Source organism: Urocitellus parryii, chromosome 6, assembly GCF_045843805.1.
Source record: "Urocitellus parryii isolate mUroPar1 chromosome 6, mUroPar1.hap1, whole genome shotgun sequence".
NCBI classification, from domain to species: domain Eukaryota; kingdom Metazoa; phylum Chordata; class Mammalia; order Rodentia; family Sciuridae; genus Urocitellus; species Urocitellus parryii.
Genome location: NC_135536.1, coordinates 88,572,045 through 88,593,505, shown reverse-complemented (window position 1 = coordinate 88,593,505; position 21,461 = coordinate 88,572,045). Strand labels below are relative to the sequence as shown.

Below are 21,461 nucleotides of genomic sequence, written 5' to 3'. Positions count from 1 at the left end.
TTGGTTCAGTGGTTAAATGCTCCTAGGTTCAATCCCTGGTACCAAAGGGAGTGAAAAAGTTGAGAAGATAAATAGTGGAAGTCTTACTCACCAGCTTATCCTTTTCTTTTATTTGAAAAATTACAGTGATCGTGTCTGTTATACTGGAGATCCAACCCAGGGTTTCACGGATGCCTGGCAAGCACTTTACCATTGAGCTGTACCCCAAGCCCCACTGTATCTTTTTTAACTATGTAGGATCAATTTAAACCTGTTTTCCCTAAGAATCATTGAGTATCTATTATTTATTTAACACTGATGGTGTTAAATATTTTATCCATGTCTTTTTTTTTTTTTTCTTTTTTCATGTGTGCTGTACTGGGGATTGAACCTAGGGGTGCTCTACCACTGAGCTATATTTCTAGCTCTAGTCCTTTTATTTTATTTTATTTTGCTACCAGGAATCCCAGGAGTGCTTTCCCACTAAGCCACATCCCCAACCCTTTTTATATTTATTTTATTTTATATTTATTTTATTTATAACTCTATAAGTTCTTTAGGGCCTTGCTAAGTTGCTGAGGCTGGCTTTGAACTTGTGCTCCTCCTATCTTACTCTCCTGAGTCACTAGGATTACAGGTGTGTGTACCACCACACATGGCCCATCTCTTGTATTCTTTTTTTTTTAATATTATTTTTTTAGTTTTAGGTGGACACAATATCTTTATTTTATTTTTATGTGGTGCTGAGGATCAAACCCAATGCCTCATGCATGCTAAGTGAGTGCTCTACCACTGAGCCATAAACCCAGCCCCCACGTCTTATATTCTTTTTTAAAAAATTTTTTTCTTGGGCTGGGGATGTGGCTCAAGCGGTAGCGCGCTCGCCTTGCATGCGTGCGACCCGGGTTCGATCCTCAGCACCACATACCAACAAAGATGTTGTGTCCGCCGAGAACTAAAAAATAAATATTAAAAATTCTCTCTCTCTCTCTCTCTCTCTCTCTCTCTCTCTCTCTCTCTCTCTCTCCCTCCCTCCCTCCCTCCCTCCCTCCCTCCCTCCTCTCTCACTCTCTCTTTAAAAAAAAATTTTTTTTCTTAGTTGTAGTTGGACACAATACCTTTATTTTGTTTTTATTCATTTTTATGTGGTACTGAGGATCAAACCCAGTGCCTTGTACATGCTAGGTGAGTGCTCTACTGTTGAGCTACAACTCCAGTCCTATGTCTTATATTCTTGTTCTTCAGATCCACTTCCACACTTGCTCCTTATCCTAATGATGTGGTCTATCATAGGTGGCCACAAATAGCCGAGTTTACTTATTTGACATTTTCCTTCTGGGAAGTCGAGCTTTCAACAATGGACTTCAGATGATATTAGAAGACAAGAGAATTCTAAAGGTGAGTATTTAAGCTGATTTCTTTGCCAGAAGATTAGCAACCAGGTTCTAATAACTGTCTCCCTCTTCTGATTCCTTAGGTTATCCATGATTGTCGCTCGCTTTCCGATTGCCTCTCTCATCAATATGGAATTATGCTGAATAATGTCTTTGACACACAGGTACTTAAAGGAAAACACTGGATTCAAACCAGTGCATGACATCTGGTAGAAAATAGTCCTTGTTTGATAAATGATCAAAAGTCTCTCTCTCTCTCTCTCTCTCTCTCTCTCTCTCTCTCTCTCTCTCTCTCAGTGCACCATTTCTGCCCACTTCTTATATAAGATGTTTATACAATATGTGAGAACATTTGGTGAACTAAAAAAAAAAAAAACTGCAGAAAAGTTAAAATTACTTGGTCATTTGTTTTCCTCATTTTGCTCCAGAATTTGTCAAATAAGAAGCAAAATCCATTCTCCATGCCATTCAGAAACTTTGAGCAGTTTATGTGTCATTTAAAGTCTGACATGGGAAACTTTGTGAAATGAGCAATCACATATTGGTTTTTACCATCTCTGTACCTCAGGGGTATAGATTGTTCTGTCTATGCCCCCAAACCCTATTCTGGCCCAAAATAGCTGAAGAGGTATGATTTGACTCATATCTATGAGGCCTTAGAGAAATGAGAAAGCTGCTGGGCACAGTGGTGCATGCTTGTAATCCCAGTGCTTTGGGAGGCAGAGGCAGGGGAATTGGAAGTTGGAAACCAGCCTCAGTAATTTAATGAGATCCTGTCTTTAAAATAAAAAAGGGTTGAGGATGTAGCTTAGTGGTAAGGTGTCCCTGAGTTCAATCCCAGGACCTAAAAACAAAAATGAAAAGAGGCGGGGACTTGGGTTTTGGCCCAGTAGTAGAGAGCTCGCCTAGTATGCATGAGGCACAGAGTTTCATCCTCAGTACCACATAGATATAAAATAAAGATATTGTGTCAACCTAAAAAAAAACTGAAAAGAAACCCAGGCATGGTGGCACATGCCTGTAATCCTAGCAACTCAGGAGGCTGAAAGAGGAGGATTTCAAGTTCAAAATCAGCCTTGCCAATTTAGTGAGGTTCTAAGCAACTTAGTCTGTACCTGTCTCAAAATACCAAATAGAAAAGGCTTAGGCTGGGAATGTAGCTCAGTGCCCCTGGGTTCAATCCCTGCTGCCAAAAAAAAAAAAAAAAAGAGAGAGAGAGAGAGAGAGAGAGACAAAAATGAGAAATCTCTTGGGGCTGGAATTGTATCTCAGCAGTAGGGTGCTTGCCTCACATGTGTGAGGCACTGGGTTCGATTTTCAGCACTGCATATAAATAAGTAAATAAAAGGTCCATCAACAACTAAAAAAATATGTATTAAAAGATGAAAAATCTCTAGATTATGTTAGCTCTTAGAGCTGACTTACATTTTTGGCTTTTCTGTGAGAGCAGTAAAACCACCAGTTTTTAAATGGTTTTTTGAGGATTTTGTTTTGTTTTGTTTTGTTTTGGGTACTTGGGATTGAACCCAGGGGTGCTTTATCTCTGAGCCACATCCTCAGTCCTTCATTATGCATTCTTTATTTTCTTCTAGTTTTTAGGTTTATGCCAATAAAAGGGATACATATACCCAGAACTGTGAAGAGGAATTAAACTAATGAATTGGCCAATTATTTTTGAGCAGCAATTCCTAAAAGTTCAATTTCATTACTATGTATGATTCAATTTTGCTCTTTATACATGTTTATAATAAATTTTATGTCATTTATCTTATTTTCATATTCCTTTGGGGCTTCTCTCAAGAGCTTTGACTATATAGCATAGAGATGTCTTCTATGCTATGCTTACTCCAAAATGTAAGAGAATTGTTCATTGTTCCCTTGAGACCATCAGGTATCTTTTTGAGGGGGTGAGGAGATGGGGTACTAGGGATTTAATCCAGGGGCAATTTACCAGTGAGCTAAGTAACCACCATTTTTTTGAGATAGTCTCACTAAATTGCTTAGGTCCTCACTAAATTGCTGAGGCCAGCCTTGAACTTGCAATACTCCTCCTCAGCCTCCCGAGCCCACAACAGTGCACCTGCTCCATTAGGCTTCTTGATTAGAACTCATATGTATTTCTAGTGTAGCCTCCAGCATATCTTTCCAAAATTTTCTTTTTAGATTTCCATAATGCAAAAACAGGAATTTAGAATTTTACCAATTTGTTTTCCGTTAATGCAGTATATTTATTTCCTATTCTTGATGTAACAAATCACCACAAATTTGGTGATCTAAAACAACACAAATATATTATCAAACAATTATGGAGATCAGAAGTCTCAAATCACTTTTCCTAGGTTGAAGTCAGTGTGTCAGCAGGGTTTCTTATGGAGGCTCTCAAGGGGAGAGACTTTCCTTTACTTTTTAGTATCTAGTGACTACTTGTATTCCTTGCCTTATGGTCCCTTCCTCCATCTTTAAAATGCATCTTTCTTTTCTCTGTTACCACCACTGGGTCACCTTCTCCTCTGACCATAGTAAAATCTCCCTGTCTCCTTTTTAAAGTATCACTTGTGGGCTGGGGTGGTCACTCAGTGCTAGAGTGCTTGCCTAGTGTGTGTGAGGCCCTGGGTTGGATCCTTAGTACCACATAAAAATAAATAAATAAAATAAAGGTATTACATCCATCTACAAATAAAAAAAATAAAAATAAATAAATATAAATAATACTAAATACAGCTAAAAAATTAAAAAAAGAAAGAAGGAAACACTTGTGGGTACATTTAGAGTCCGCCCAGGTGATAAAGGATAATCCCCTCATCTCTAGGTCCTTAACTTAATCACAGTGGTGAAGTCCCTTTTGCCATATCAAATAATATTCAAAGGTTCCAGTGATTAGAATGCCATATTATGGGGATCATTATTCAGCCTACCATAAATAGTTATTGCAATTATTTTTTAAAAAAATTAATATTTTTTTAGTTGTAGATGGACACAATACCTTTATTTTATTTATTTATTTTTATGTGGTACTGAGGATCCAACCCAGTGCTTCAAACATGCACTGAGTCATAACCTCAGCCCCTAGGTATTGAAATTCTTAATTTGATTAGCTTTTCATACCAAAACTTTTATTAATAAAGTTGCTAATAGATAATAGAAAATAATTGTCAAATTTATTTTCCTTTGCCCAGTCCTTTCCTTTCTTTTCCTTTTGGTTCACACAGGCATCAAAGTATAGTAAATGACATTATACTAGGCAAATAAAAGAAAGTGGATAAGAACACTTTACCCAGGTGTGGTGGCATATTCCTGTAATCCCAGCTAGTAGAGAGACTAAGATAGGAAGATGGCGAGTTTGAGGCTGGCCTGGGCAACTTAGTGAGACCCTGTCTCACAATTAAAAAAAAAATGGTGGAGGGAGGGAAGTTCATTGGATTAGACAAAAGGAAATGAGGGAAGGAAGGGGGTTTGGAAATAGGAAAGACAGTAGAATGAATCAGGCATAACTTTTCCTATGTTCTTATGTGAATACACGACTAGTATAACTCCATACTCCATGTTTTTTTTTAATTTTTTTTTTTAGTTGTAGATGGACTTAATACCTTTATTTTCTATTTTTACGTGGTTCCGGGGATCAAACCCAGTGTCTCACACATGCTAAGCAACCGCCATACCACTGAGCCATAACCCCAGCCCTCCATGTATGTTTTTTTTTTTTTTGAGTGATGTCATACTCTTTTTTAAAATATTTATTTATTTATTTTTAGTTGTAGTTGGACACAACACCTTTATTTCACTTGTTTATTTGTGTATGTGGTGCTGAGAATTGAACCCAGGGTCTCCCACATGCAAGGCGAGCGCTCTACAGCTGAACCACAACCCCAACCCCTCCATGTATATTTAATATGCCAAAATATACTCTACTGTCATGCATATCTAAAAAGAAACAATAAAAAAATTTTAAAAACCTTTAAGGGCTTGAACTGGGTGTAGTCATGCATGCTATAATCCCAGGGGCACAGGAGGCTGAGGCAGGAGATTCACAAGTCCAAACCCAGCCTCAGCAATTTAGCAAGGCCCTGAGAGAAAGAGACGGAGAGAGAGAAAAACAAAAACAGAAAAAAAGTCAGTGGTTTCTACTTTTAAAAATTATTTCAAAATAATAAACAACTTTAAATTTCCTGGTGGTGTGGCCTAATGTGGATCCTTGGGGAAAATGGTATTTAAAGTATTTCTCTTAAAATAGTTTCTTGTTGTTGTTGGTTTTGGTACTGGGGATTGAACTCAGGGATACTTAAACACTGAGCCACATCTCCAATCTTTTTTTATATTTTATTAGGACAGGGTCTTGCTAAGTTGCTGAGACTGGCTTTGAACTCCCAATCCTCCTGCCTCAACCTCCTGAGCTGTTGGGATTACAGGTGTATACCACCACACCCAGTTTAAAATAGTTTTTAAGAGAGTTAAAACTAAAAACTTAAAATAGATTTTTTTTTTTTTGGTACCAGGAATTGAACCCAGGGCTATTCAAGGTATATTCAACTACTGAGCCATATCTCCAGCTCTTTTTATTTTTATTTATTTAAGTTTTTTAAAATTGTCAATGGACCTCTATTTTATTTATTTATATATGGTGCTGAGAATTGAACCCAGTGCCTCACACATGCTAGGCAAGCGTTCTACCACTGAGCCACAACCCCAGCCCTTATTTTTTTTTTTTAAAGAGAGAGTGAGAGAGGGGAGAGAGTGAGAGAGAGAGAGAGAGAATTTTTAATATTTATTTTTCAGTTCTTGGCGGACACAACATCTTTGTTGGTATGTGGTGCTGAGGATCGAACCCGGGCCGCATGCATGCCAGGCGAGCACGCTACCGCTTGAGCCCCAGCCCCAGCCCCCAGCCCTTATTTTTTTACTTTGAGACAGAGTCTCACTAAATTGCTTAGGGCCTCACTAAATTTCTGAACCTTGCTTTGAACTTGGGATCCTCCTGCCTCAGCCTACTGAGCCTCTGGGATTATAGGCATGACTCACCACTACTGGCTAAAATAGTTTTTAATATAATTTTGAGATAGTTTTCTGTATACAGTTAACTGGTTAATTTGTCTTTTTTAACACTGCAGGTAGCAGATGTCCTTCAGTTTTCCATGGAAACAGGTGGCTTTCTTCCAAATTGCATCAGTACTCTGCAGGAAAATTTAACTAGACACCTTAAAGTAGCTCCTAAATATCTCTTCTTTCTAGAAGAAAGACAAAAAGTGATTCTGGTAAGTATTAAGGGATATCCCATTTGATGTTATTTTTTCAAGTGTTTTCTTGAGCACCATTAATAGTCTATTATATTGCCAGGTACAATGGTACATGCCTGTAATCCAAGGAGCTTTGGAGGCTGAGGCAGGAGAATCACAAGTTCAAAGACAGCCTCAGCAACTTAATGAGGTCCTAAGCAACTTCATGAGAATCTGTCTGAATGAATGAATGAATGAATGAATGAATAAATAAATAAATAAATAAATAAATGGTCTGGATGTTTCTAAATTGTTGGTGCACCTGGCTGTTGGCTGCCATGTAAGCATATGAGCATTGCCAGAATCTTAGTTGTGCCAAGTAGAAAAAGGTTTCAGGTGGAGAAAAGATTTGTTGATTATCATTTTTAAAGTACTCTGAAATAAAACCAGGCTTTCTTGAGCCTACCTATAATCCAAGAAATTTGGGAGGCTGAGGCATGAAAGATTAAAGTTCAAAGCAAGCCTCATCAATTTAGTGAGACCCACTCTCAAAATAAAAAGGGCTGGGTCTGGGCAAAGAGGAGAGAGGGGTGGGGAGAGGGGTATGGGGGCAGGAAAGATGGTGGAATGAGATGGACATAATAAATTACACATATATAAAATGTACAATTTGGTTAGTTTCAACATTGGTATATCCCTGTGAAATTATCACCAAAATAAGGGGGAAAAAATCTGTATAGCTCCCTCTCCATGACCTACTGTAGAAATAGAATCAATCAGTATGTACGTATGGATTATTTCATTTAACAGAATTATTTTGAGAGTTATCATGTTATAGTATGATAATATACTTCTTTTTGTTGCCTAGTTGTATTCTGTGGTGTGCATATATCACAGTTTACTCATGTGTTGCTATGAATTGTATGAATATTTGTGGATAGGCTTTTGTGTTGATGTATACTTTTCACTTCTATCTGACAAGTATCTAGGAATAGAATTGATAGGTGATATTGTAGATGTTATGTTTCACTTCCAAATTGTTTTCCAATGGGCCTCTATTTATTCACATTCCCATCCAGAAGTGTATGAAGTTTCTAGTTCCTGTGCATCCTTGCCAACACTTGGTCACTCTTTTTAATTTTAGTCATTCTTATGGGTATTGAAAATATATGGTTTTAATTCAACACTCATAGTGTTGAGCATCTTCTGTATTTATTTACCATCTGTATGTCATCTTTTTTTTTCTTTTTATGGCACTGGGATTCAACTCATGGGCACACCCCCTTTTTATTTTGAAATATGTTCTTATTAAATTTCCAAAACTGACCTGAACTTGTAATCCTCCTGCCCAGCCTCCTTCGTCACTGGGATTGCAGGTGTGAACCTCTATGCCTGACTTATTTATCATCTTTAATTTTAAAAAGTAAGGTAAGACCTGGCCAGTTACTGTGGCACATGCCTGTAATCCCAGCAGTTCTGGAGGCTGAGACAGGAGGATGGTAAATTCAAAGCCAGCCTCAGCAATGGTGAGAAGCTAAGTAACTTGGTAAGACCCTGTCTCTTATAAAATACAAAAATTGGGCTGGGGATGTGGCTCAGTGGTTGAATGCCCCTGAGTTCAATCCCTGGTCCCCCCCACACAAAAAAAAAAGTAAATTAAGCTCTGCTTGGTGACTCACCCCTGTAATCCCAACTGCATCGGGGCACTGAGGTAGGTGGATATCAAATTAGAGGCTGGACTGGCAATTTAGTGACGACCTTTCTCAAAATTTAAAAAGGACCTTGGATAAGCTCAGTGATAGAGTGCCTCTGAGTTCAATACTCAGTACCAGAAAAACAAAAATTAAGTTAGGTTGTTTGCTTTCTTTAAAAAAAAAAAAGTGGGGGTGGGGATATGACTCAGTGGTTAAGTGCCTCTGGGTTCATTCCCTGGTACCCCCACCTTGCTCTTACCCCCCCAAAAAAAGTATTCTGAAATATAATTCCATGCTGGGATAATTGGGAAACTTTTGTAGGAATTTGGATTAAGCTGGGTGCTGTGGCACACCCCTGTAATCCCAGTGACTCCAGAGACTGAGATGGTAAGATTTCGAGTTCAAAGCCAGCCTAGGCAATTTAAGATGTTGTTCAGTGTTTAAGCAACTATTTCAATACCCAGTACCCCCCCCCCCAAAAAAGAAAGTGAATTAAGCTGATGGAAACAAAATTATCCAAGTTATTTCTCCCAAAAATAATATAAATTTTCTTTATATTATGACCACCAGTATCCTTGAATATAAACTTAGATCATAACCATACTGTCTACAAATTTGGACATATACTCCAGTCTGCTGCCTCCAACTTTCAGAACTCCTGATTGACCAATCTCCCTGTGTCTCTCATGCACCCTGTATATGTATGGGTATGGGTGCATGCATGCACTCAGAAAGCTACTGATGGTGTGAAAGTAGGAGGTAAAAATAGAAGGGAATAACAGTATTTTAGATTAAGCAACCTTTATACAATTATTTTCTGTAAAGTTTTACTTACTCTTCATTAAAAAAAAAAATTGTTTGGGTGTTTCTAGGAGAATCCAGAAGTGTGGTTCACAAGACCTCTTCCACCCTCTTTGCTGAAAATTTTGGCCCTGGAGGCAACCTACCTGCTACCCCTTCGCTTGGTACTTATGGATGAGATGATGTCTGATCTAACTACCCTGGTGGATGGGTACCTAAACACCTATAGAGAAGGGTCTGCAGACCGGCTTGCAGGCATGGAGGTATGTGCACCTCCTTTTCTGCAGTTTTTGCCTCTTCCTCACGAGGGCACAATGATACCGATTCATCATAACCATAGTAACTTTCATGGGCAGACTTAGTGATAAATATTCTTAAAGAGAATATGGTTTGTGCTTGATCCATCCCTTTCAGCACCTTTTCCCCAAATCATCATGTTTCCAATGAATGTTTCTGTCAATCAAGTAAACATAAGATTTTATGAATTATTTTTATGCAGCCAGTGTAACATAAGAGTGTATAAGTGAGCAGTTGGTGACAGATAGATAGATAAATAGAAAATAAATAAATATAAATATGTACACACACATATATATATATATAAAATAAGTCAACCATCATAAGTCAAAGACTGTCTGTATATGAGACAAAGTTTACAGCTGACAAAGCCCAAAATATTTATTCAATTCAATATTTATTCAACTTACTACACATTGTATACATATATATATTAAAATAAGTATGTACAATTAATATGGCAATTTAAAAAATAAAGATGTAGGGGCTGGGGTTGTGGCTCAGCTGTAGAGCACTTGCCTAGCTTGTGTGAGGCGCTGGGTTTGATCCTCAGCACCACATAACAATAAATAAAATAAAGATATTGTGTCCAACTGCAACTAAAAAATTAAATAAATAAATAAATAAAGATGTATACAAACTCCACTTAAATGTATGATATTTTGCTTTTTTTTTTTCATGTCAGACCAGAAATGTGCCAATATCATAGAAAGGCTTGAGGAAGGAACATCTCACACAATATCATGAAAACCTAATTATCATGTTTATGAACTACAAAAGACCTATATATTTTTATTTTAATGTGTTATTGGATTCTAGTTCCAAACATGGTTCAATATTAGGATATTTCTCCATTTTCTGTAGAGCCAAGAAAGATTTATGATTATCTCATAAATGCTGAAAAAAATTTGTATAATCCTTTACATGCATTACTGATTAAAGTCAGAATGGATCGGTACTTTTCTAATACACTGGGCCAGGCATGGTGGTGCATGCCTGTAACCCCAGCAACTTGGAGACTGAGGCAAGAGAATCACAAATTCAAAGCCAGCCTCAGCAGCTTAGTGAGACCCTAAGCAATTTAGCAAGACCCTGACTCAAAATAAAAAATGCGGGCATGTAGCTCCATGGTGGAAAAAAATCCCAGTACCAAAAAACAACAACAAACAAACAAACAGCTGCCATAAGCAAAAAGAAAATTTAACAAAATAGTAATAATATAAAAGTTAATAGGTTTTCTAAATCTATATAAACAGCTAGAAAATATAATAGGAGAAAACATCCTATGTATAGTTGTATCAAAAAATACAGGTTGCCAGGTGTGGTGGCGCATACTTGTAATCCCAGCAGCTCGGGAGACTGAGGCAGGAGGATTGCAAGTTTAAGACCAGCCTCAGTGACTTAGCAAGGCCCTAAGCAACTTAGTGAGATCCTATCTCAAAATAAAAAATAAAAAGGGCTGGGGATGTGGCTCAGTGGTTAAGTGCCTCTAGGTTCAATCCCTGGTACCAAAAAAAAAAAAAAAGACATATAAATGAAGCAAACATTTTAATATTACTACACAGTGTAAAAGAACACTTAAATGAATGGGAACACTAAAATTTTTAGCTATTGATTATTCCTAAATTAATCTTTGAATTTAATTCTATTCCCATAAAAATAGTAACACCATGGGGCTGGGGATGTGGCTCAAGCGGTAGCACGCTGGCCTGGCATGCATGCGGCCCCGGGTTCGATCCTCAGCACCACATACAAACAAAAATGTTGTGTCCGCCGAGAACTAAAAAAAAAAAAAAAAATTAAAAAAAATAGTAATACCTGGATTATTATGACAGATTGTCATTACAGACTTTGTAAAAACCAGTAAATATGCAAGAATAGCCAGGAAACCTTGGGAAAAGGAGTATGCTGAAAGAAGACTGGCTTTGTAAAATATTAAAACAAAGCTACACTAAAACATTTTCTTAATTAACTTTTTTTTAATATTTATTTTTTAGGTATAGATGGACACAACACAATGCCTTTATTTTTATGTGGTGCATGAGGATCGAACCCGGGTCCCGCCTGTGCCAGGCGAGCTTTCTATCGCCAAGCCACAATCCCAGCCCTAAAACATTTTTTGACTGATACATGACTAAGCAGGTCAATGGAATGAAGTAGAGAGCCAAGAAATAAACTCAGTATCAATTTGCCAAGATGATTGTGATAAATTAGCATTTCCAATCAATGGGAGAGATTATTCAGTAAAGGGTCTTAGGCAATTAATTTACAAATATAGAGGAGGAGAGCCAGAGTTGGATTGTTCTCTTTCATTACAACAAAATAAACTCCTTGGATCAAGTAGTTGTATAAAAAAGTGAAATTAGATGGGGCTAGGGTTGTAGCTCAATGGTAGAGCACTTGCCTAGCACATGTGCAGCACTGGGTTCTATCCTCAGCATTACATAAAAATAAATAAATAAAATAAAGGTATTGTGTCCATCTACTATTAAAAAATTTTTTAGTGAAATTAGAAAATTATTACAAAAATAATTTTTAAAATTTAATACAAGAATTTTTTAACCTAACAAAAATACTCGAAGTTCATACATAAAAAATTCATAAATTTGACTTTGCAAACTTGGTGTGATAGTTGGGCCTAGTGACATGTGCCTGTAATAGCAGCTATTTGAGACGCTGAAGCAGAAACATTGTCTGAGAACAGGACTTTGAGGCCAGCCTGGGCAATGTAACTAAATCCTGCCTCAAAATGAAAAATAAAAAGGCCTGGGGACATAGCTCAGTGGTAGGTCACTCTGTTTGTGTGTGTGTGTGTTGGGGGTGGGGGACACAACAGGTTTGGTTAAGTAAGTTACAATATGTCCACATAGCCCTTAGAAATGCTAATATGGAACAATCTCCTAAACATTTTTTTTTTTAGTAAAAAAACAAACAATTGGGGCTGGGGATGGGGCTGGGGATGTGGCTCAAGCGGTAGCACGCTCGCCTAGCATGCGTGAGGCCCGGGTTCGATCCTCAGCACCACATACAAACAAAGATGTTGTGTCCTCGGAGAACTAAGAAAAAATAAATAAATATTAAAATTCTCTCTCTCTCTCTCTCTCTCTGTCCCCCTCCTCTCTCTCACTCTCTTTAAAAAAAAAAAAAAACAATCAAAAACAAGATGCTGAAGAATATATAATGTATGGTATCATTTGTGTAGATTTTAGTTACCAACATTAAAAGTTAGGGGAAAAACCAAAGATGCCATCAAGACTGGGAGTGTAACTCAGTAGTAATGCACTTGCCTACCATGGGCAAGGCTCTGGGTTGGATATCTAGTATTGCAAAAATAATAAAAAAGTAATGCATTGGAAATATAAACATGTAATAAGGTGTATATGTATACACTTATAATCATATATGCAGACTTCCTCTGGTAGGTTACACAAGAAACAGCTTTTTAGAAGATCTGCTAAGGCAACTGGGGCCAGGTTGGAAGACTCACTTTCCCTGTATAATCTTTACACATACATATGTACACACACATGTGGACTCATTACCTTTTCAAAATATTTTTGCTCAAAAATAGTACAATTATAGTTGAAGACACTAGAGGGTGATATATGAACACATTTGAATAGACTCTAGAGTACCTATTCTTGTCAGGTATAATAGAAGTGATTTTTAAGTACCATATTCAAAGGTTAGCTATCATAAACCTATGTTCATTTTCTTTTCTTAGCCTACATGTATGGAGCTTCCAGAGGAGCTACTTCAACTCAAGGACTTCCAGAAGGAGCGCAGAGAGAGAGCTGCAAAAGAATATAAGGTGAATGCCAAGGGACTCCTAATAAGGACTGAGCTACGCCCAAAGAAATCAGTGGCAGAGACAACAGGAAAAGAGGAAAAAGTCAGAGGCTTCTTATTTTGTAAAAATTCTAGAATAGATAAAGCTCCAAGTTTTACATCTCCGGAATTTCATGAGGATGTGAATTTTTTGAAAGAAGGAGCCAAACAAACAACAGTGAAGTCTCATCTACCTCCCATAAAGGAAGGAGAAGCCAGTGACAATTCCAGTAACAAACTCATTTGTCCTGAGTTAAAAGGGTTAAAGGAGCAAAGAATAACTCAGAAAGAACACTTTATAATACCCAAGCATGAGTTCCAGGCAAGTTTTTCTTTGAAAGAAGAGATAGAACAGTTATTGATGGTGGAAAATAAGGAAGATTTCACATGCACAAAGCAAGAAGTTTCAGTGTCTTCTTCTCTTCCTCAGGAAACCAGAGTGTCACCAGCTGACACCTTTCATCCTTTCAAAAAAGCTGTGATTTCCACACTCCCTCCATGTCCAGCCTTGGAGAAAACAGATTCATGGATAAATCCTTCTTTAAATCTGCCTTAGGATTTATAGTTTGTCCCTGAGGCCATAAAGATGGCTCATTTCTCTGCCATACAGGGCCTTTCGAAATGCTTAAGTTTCTCATGTTGTAAGTTTTGTATGCCTCCATTATAGGCTTCAGGGAAAATTATATCCTCTTGCTTACTGCTGAGTTCCTGATATTTGGGTTAGAATGAGAATGAATAACTAATGAAAGAAGTACAATTTCTGATTATGTCACTATGCAGAAATGTTGCCAGTGGACAGAGTAAATTATTTCTCATAATTTGGATTAAGAGGATTTGAAGAAGGGAAAAATCTTGGAAAAAAAAAAAATCAGGAAGGATCTGTCATTTAAAATTTTTGCTTTGTGTTTTGGCTTTCAGATTTGTTTGAAGGGGGATCTGCAAAATTCCTATTCATAGGCTGAAAAATATTGGTAGTACTTTTTTTAGTAAAAAAAAAAACACAAATGAACAAAAAACTAGAGGGTGATATATGAACACATTTGAATAGACTCTAGAGTACCTATTCTTGTCAGGTATATAGAAGTGATTTTTAAGTACCATATTCAAAGGTTTAGCTATCATAAACCTATGTTCATTTTCTTTTCTTAGCCTACATGTATGGAGCTGCCAGAGGAGCTACAAAAAATTGCCAGTACTTTTCTCCTCTTAAAATATAACTTTATGCCTAAATTCTGAATGTTTTATTGGTCTTATGTTTTAGACAAACAATAGTTGATGTTATTGTAGGAATCAGTATCTCAATTTTAATTTTTTCTTATTTAATTTACTTTCAGCAGTTTTTATTTATTTCCTAACAAAGCAGGAGCTTTGCATTTCTTTTTAGTGTGTCTATTATGTGAACTTGAAGTTTGGAGTTGGTATACTTTCTTAGGGTAAAAGGGAGGCAGCTTGTTTCGAGCCTTTTTTATTTTGAGTACTTGCAAATTACTCACATTCTTTGGCATAAAATAACCAATAAACCTGTTTTGGCATTAGGTTAACTCTCTCTTTCCTTAATGGGGTTAGGTAGGAAGACGTTGGAATATATCTGGATTTCCAGGTCTATAGTACAGTTTAGAAATCTATAATTTGACTGTTATTACTTATTGCACTTAGGGGAAATGTAGGGACAGTCCAGCTTAGGAACATCATTGTGTGTACCAGCTGATTCTGAGTGCTAAAGAAAGAATTGCTGTGCCCTTCCTAACTGCAGAACCCAGACTTAGTCTGGGTTTAAGATTAGGCATATCCAACAATAGTCGCCTCAGCCCAAAATTGCGTTGTCTCACCTTGTCCCTAGTTTAGAAAGTCACTTGGAGCTAATGTGCTTGCTGGATCATTTTAGGTGAATGCATTTTCAGGTTGAGCCCAGAATGTGGTTACTCTAGGGTTACTCTAGAAGGGGTGTAAATTCCTGTAAAATTCTTAGAATTGTTTAGCTTCTTATAAAATCATTAAGTTACTACTCATAGCACACACACATACAGACACATACACAGACACACTAGGAAGTATAAAATGCAATAGTTTTCATATTAAAAAAGGATTTTTCTTTCATTGCATAAGTTTTGTTGTGCTTGAATAAGAACAGCTGAGCATGGTGGGGCAGACCTGTAATCCCATCTATTTGGGACACTGAGTCAGGAGGATCCTAGTTAAGGGCAGCTTCAGCAATTTAGCAAGTCTCCCTCTCTCTCTCTCTCTCTCTCTCTCTCTCTCTCTCTCTCTCTCTCTCTCTCGTACTGAGAATTGAACTCAGGAGCACCCAACTACTGAGCCACATCCCCAGCCCTATTTTGTATTTTATTTAGAGACAGGGTCTCACTGAGTTGCTAAGTACCTTGTCATTGCTGAGGCTGGCTTTGAGCTGGAGATCCTCCTGTCTCAGCCTCCTGAGCTGCTGGGATAGCAAGAGCCTTTCTCAAAACAAAAAATAAAAATGGCTGGGGATGTAACTCAGTGGTAAAGCCTCTGGTTCAATCCCCATGATCAAACAACAACAACAAACAAAAGGCTCAATATGATAGCCTTTAGCCACATGTAGCTATTTAATTTTAAAATTAAGAGCCAGGTGTGGTGGTGCATGCCCGTAATACCAGTAACTTAGGAGGCGGAGGTAGGAGGATGGCAAGTTCAAAGCCAGCTAAAGCAACTTAGCAAGACCGTCTCTCAAAACAAAATATAAAAAGGGCTGGAGAGGGGCTGGGGATGTGGCTCAAGCGGTAGCGCGCTCGCCTGGCATGCGTGCGGCCCGGGTTCGATCCTCCAGCACCACATACAAACAAAGATGTTGTGTCTGCCAATAACAAATAAATAAATAAATAAATAAATTAAAAAAAAAAAAAAAAAAGGGCTGGAGACATTTAAGATGTCCCTGGTTCAATCCCCAGTACATAAATAAATAAATAAAACTAGAATTCCATTCCTCAGTTACACTTGTCACAATTCTAGTACTCAGTGGTCCAATATAGCAAGTGGTTACCATAGAGAACAGAACAGATTTAAAACATTATTGTCATTTCACAAAATTCTTATTTTATTTTAACTTAATTTAATTTTATTTATTTTACTTTATTGGTGCTGGGGATTGAACCTAGAGCTTTGTGCATGCTAGGCAGGCACTCTTCCAACTGAGCTATATCCCTAGTCTTTTCACAAAATTCTTTTGGACAGTATGGTAGAGATATACTTTGACTCGCCAAACTAAATGAGCTTTTGGGGTGTTTTCTCAGTGTAACACTCATGTACTCAAAACTGCATTTTTCTCCACATCCTCATTTTAGCTGGGAGTTAGGACCAGCCATAAAGTTCTGTTCTTTGCTAGATAGGGTATACAAAGTACCTGGGTGTTCTATGCCCTAAGATTTCTTGGAAAAATCTTGATGCTTGTGTTTCAACCCATTGTTGAGTTCTTCCCCTTGTACTTTTAGAAACTTGCTCAAATCTACCACTAATTTTCTGCATCTGCCCTACTTAGCAGGGTTTTCTATATGTGACCTTCAATTACAGACTAGTAATCTGACTCTTAAAATTTTAGAATTAGGAAATTAGGTTAAATGACCTCCCTGAACAAAAATGAGAATAGAACCCATGTTTCTTGGCTTCTTGGCCCAGTCATCATTATTTTCAGCTGTAGTAGAAAAGCCACTGTAGAAGCTTTGCCTTTTATCTTTCTAAGGGCTTGATAAATCCTAACATGACAAGGTAGAATTTAAATGTCCTATATGCCTTTCATTATTTTGACACAAAGCAAGCCCCAGCAGCCTGTTGAGATGAAGCCTGAGGTGTATCTCTAACACAGGGAGCCTGGGGGAAATTAACTTCATCTATTGCAACTAGGTACAGTTATCAAAAAGGTTTTACTACAAAAGAAAAACAAGTAAATAAGTTACAGAAAATCTAGAAAATGAAGAGGAAAAAAATTCTCAACTACCATTCCACTTTTTTCAACCTTTCTTGGTATTCTGACATTTTTCTCTCTATTCTCTTACTCTTTCATCATACAAATGTACACTTGAAACAGAATTACAACCATACTATAAATACTTTTCCTGTGCTTTTTTTTTTTTTGGTGTATTTTCCATTTTAAATCCTAAGAGCCAACATATTCAGTCAATGTTTCATTTTTAAGTTAGCATACTATTTAATAGAATTTGGAAAATGCAGAGGAATAGGAAAAAATGTCTCCTCTATCCCAATGGAAAAAGCAAGTAACACTTTTGTTCATTCCACCTCTACAGGTGGAATTTCTTTCTGCCATATAGTTGTAATCATATGTGTGTATATTTCCTGATTTATGAATGATTTCCTATGCTGTTTCACAACCTTTACAAAGATTTTTAAGATGGCATTTATCTAAGAGGATGCAGTATTGTTTGTATTTAATGGACTGTATTTTGGTATTCAGTTTTTTTCCAATTCTTCATTTTATACATAAATGTTTTCCATGTTTGTTTTTTGGTTCTGGGGTTTGAACACTGGGTGTTTTATCATGAGCTGTAATATCACCTGTTATGGTTTATATGTGGTATCCCTGAAAAGCTCACCAGTGAGACATGCAAGAAGGTTTGGAGGAGAAATGATTGGGCTATAGCCTTAACCTAATCAGTTAATTAATCCCTGATGGGATTAACTGGTAGCTGGAGGCAGGTGGGTGTGGCTGGAGGAAGTGTTTCCTTGGGGGCATGGCTATAGGGTATATATTTTGTATCTGGAGAGTGGAGTCTCCCCCTTTCTCATCTTCCCCTCCCACCTTCTCCCTCTTTGAGAGAGAGAGAGAGAGAGAGAGAGAGAGAGAGAGAGAGAGAAGGGGAGGGGGGAGAGGGGGGGAGGGGGGAGGGGGGGGAGAGGAGAGAATTTTTTAATATTTATTTATTTGTTAGTTTTTTGGCGGACACAACACCTTCGTTTGTATGTGGTGCTGAGGATTGAACCCGGGCAGCAGGCACGCTAGGCGAGCGAGCTACCGCTTGAGCCACATCCCCAGCCCAAGAGATGTAGCTTTAAATGCTTATGTAACAAAACAAAAAAAGATATAAAATTATTGATCTATGCTTGTATTTTAATCTAGAAAACTAAGAGCAAATTAAAGTTGGGGTAAGTAGAAAATGAAAATAATAATGATAAAATTCAATAAAATTAAAAGAAGACAGAAAGTCAATGAAACCTCAAGTTAATTCTTTGGAAAGATCAATAAAGTTGATCTTTATAACCAGATTGAACAACATTGAAAAAAAAAAGATTTATTTTACTGATATCAGAAATGAGAGGCTGTCATTGCAGATTCTATATATATTAAAAAGTAAATAAGTGGCCTGGGGCTGTAGCTCAGTGGCAGAGCACTTGCCATGCACGTGGGAGGCACTAGGTAGATCCTTGGCATTACTTAAAAAAAATACACAAATAAAATAAAGGCATGTTGTTCATCTACAACTACAAAAACAAAAACAAAAAATTTTTAAGTAAATAAGCACTGTGACACATGACTATAATCCCAGTGGCTGGGAGAGGCTGAGGCAGGAGGACTGAAAGTTCAAACCCAGCCTCAGCAATTTAGCAAGGCCCTAAGCAACTTAGCAAGGCCCTGTATCTAAATAAAAAAAGAGAAAGGGCTGGGGATATGGCTCAGTGGTTGAGTGGCCCTGAGTTCAATCCCCGTTCCCCCAGTCCCCCATCAAAAAGAAAGTAAATAAAGGTGGCTGGAGTTGTAGAGTGCTTTAGCACTTTAGTAGTGGGTTCGATCCTCAGAACTACATAAAAATAAATAAAGGTATGTGCCCATCTATAACTTAAAAAAAAAGTAAATAAGGGTACACTATGAAAATTTCTATGCCCACAAATTGAATAACTTAATTGAAATAGACAAATTCATTGAAAATCATAAATAAAAGTGAATCAAGGAGCAATTGAAAATCTAAATACCTCTAAATGAATTAAAGAAATTTAATTCATAATTTAAGAACTTCTCACAAAGAAAACTTTTTAACCAGATAGCTTCATTGATGAATTTCTATCAAATAATAGAAGAGATAATATCAATCCTTTCAGGGACTAAAAAAAGGAAGGGTCATTTTCTAACTCATTTTAGGAGATCAGCATAACTCTGATACCAAACCAGACAAAATTGCAATAAAACTATAACCTACAACTATATTTCTCATGAACAAAGATGCAAAAGTCTTTGACAAAATATTAACAACTAGAATACAGAAAAAAGGTAATACAGGCTGGGGTTGTGGCTCAGTGGTAGAGCGCTCACCTAGCAAGTGCGAGGCCCTGGTTTCAATCCCCAGTACCACACAAAAATAAATAAAATAAAGGTATTGTGTCCAACTACAACTAAAAAATATTTAAAAAAAAAAAAAGAAGAAAGATAATACATCAATACTGTGTGAAGTTATTCCAGGAAAGGAAGTATGATTTTATTAAAAAGTATAATGCTTCATAATAGGAGAATAAAGAAGAATGAATATATGAGTTTCTCAATGGCTAAAGAGAAATTTTTTTTTTTTTTTACAAAATTGTACATTTATGGGCTGAGAATGTGGCTCAAGCAGTAGCGCGCTCTCCTGGCATGTGTGCGGCCCGGGTTCGATCCTCAGCACCACATACAAACAAAGATGTTGTGTCCGCCAAAATCTAAAGAATAAATAATAAAAAAATTCTCTCACTCTCTCTTTAAAAAAAAATTGTACATTTATGATAACAAAAAGCACAACAAGCTAGGCTCAGTGTTGCATACCTGGAATCTCAGGAACTCAGGAGGTTGAGGTAGGAGAATCAAAAGTTCAAGGGCAGGCTCAGCAACTTGGACGTTGCCTCAAAATAAAAAAATTAAAAAACTAGGGATGTAACTTAGTGGTAAAGTACACCTGGGTTCAATCTCTAATACCAAACAAACAAACAACAAACTAGTTTGGAGATTACAAGGTCATGAGCACATCAAATCCAACAGGGCCAGGTATGGTGGCACAGGCCTACAATCCCAGCAACTCAAGAGACTGAGCCATTAGGATCAGAAGTTCAATGGCAGGCTCAGTAATTTAGCAAGGCCCTAAGCAACTTAGCAAGCCTTGTCTCAAAATAAAAAATAAAAAGGCTGGAGATATGGTTCAAATAAAAAATAAAAAAGGCTGGAGATATGATTCAGTGGCTAAGTACTCCTGGGTTCAATCCTATGGGGTGTATAAAAAACATAATAGGACACATAATTAAATTCAGCAAAGTCAAGAGTGTATAATATTATGCAAAATGTAAATGTATAAAAACTACTAACAGGGCTGGGATTGTGGCCCAGTGATAAAGTGCTTGCCTAGTGCATGTGAGGCAATGGGTTCAATCCTTAGCACCACATAAAAATAAATGAATAAAGTCATTATGTCCACTAAAAAAAGGGGGGGCTAGGAATGGAATTTAGTGATAAACTATCTCTGAGTTTAATTCCCCAGTACTGAAGGAAAAAAAACTAAAACACTTAAATAGTATCCAAAACATGATGTTTTCAGGGATACTTTTTTGGGGGGTATCTGGCATAGAACCCAAGAGCACTCAACCACTGAGCCACTTCCCCAGCCCTTTTTAATATTTTTTTAGAGACAGGGTCTCACTAAAATGCTGAGGCTGGTTTTGAACTTGCAATCCTCCTGCCTCAGCCTCCTGAGCCGCTGGGATTACAGGCGTGCACCACCACACCTGGCTAGGGATACATTTTTTAAAATGTTTAAAACCTGTTAAACAAACCCACAAAATATTGTTGAGAGAAATTAAAGAAGACCTAAGGGAAAATATACCATGGAAAAATAGGTATTGTTGTTAGTACTTCCCAAATTGACCTACAGATTTATTACAATCTCAATAAAAATTCAAGCTGGATTGTATGTAGAAATTGAGAAGGTGATTACAAAACGTGTATGGAATGCAAAAACTCAGATAAGATTGTTACCAGAGTTCTAGGCCAGAGATCTGGCTCTGGGAATCCAATAAATCAGGTCCAGCCACTTGCCCCCCAAATAAAAAGGGGAGGGTGAAAATCATGAAAGAAACTTCAATCAATGTAGCCACACCAGGAAGATAAGGGAACCCATGTCCTTGGTCCTGTCTTTGTGGAGTTGACAATGATTTTGAGATTTCATAGAAAGGGGATTGAGGGCAATGGTGGGAGATCTGCATAGCTGGAGAGATTGCACAGCTGCCACAACAGGTGACCTAGGTCAGGCTGG

General features: G+C 37.4%; 1 protein-coding gene and 1 non-coding gene across 2 annotated transcripts in view; one reads left to right on the top strand and one right to left on the bottom strand.

The window, feature by feature from the left end:
* Exd1 (exonuclease 3'-5' domain containing 1) overlaps positions 1-14,766 on the top strand; it is a 50,407-nt gene extending 35,641 nt beyond the window's left edge. The window contains exons 9-13 of the mRNA XM_026392219.2: positions 1,273-1,377; positions 1,457-1,537; positions 6,479-6,622; positions 9,150-9,341; positions 13,100-14,766. Coding sequence (XP_026248004.1) covers positions 1,273-1,377; positions 1,457-1,537; positions 6,479-6,622; positions 9,150-9,341; positions 13,100-13,759 — 1,182 coding nt within the window. The 3' untranslated portion in view covers positions 13,760-14,766. The remainder of the gene's footprint in view (positions 1-1,272; positions 1,378-1,456; positions 1,538-6,478; positions 6,623-9,149; positions 9,342-13,099) is intronic.
* Positions 10,055-10,158, bottom strand: LOC113186224 (small nucleolar RNA U13). Its single transcript, XR_003301248.1, has one exon. It is a non-coding gene; the product is annotated as a small nucleolar RNA U13 (small nucleolar RNA).
* Positions 14,767-21,461: the final 6,695 nt, after the last annotated feature.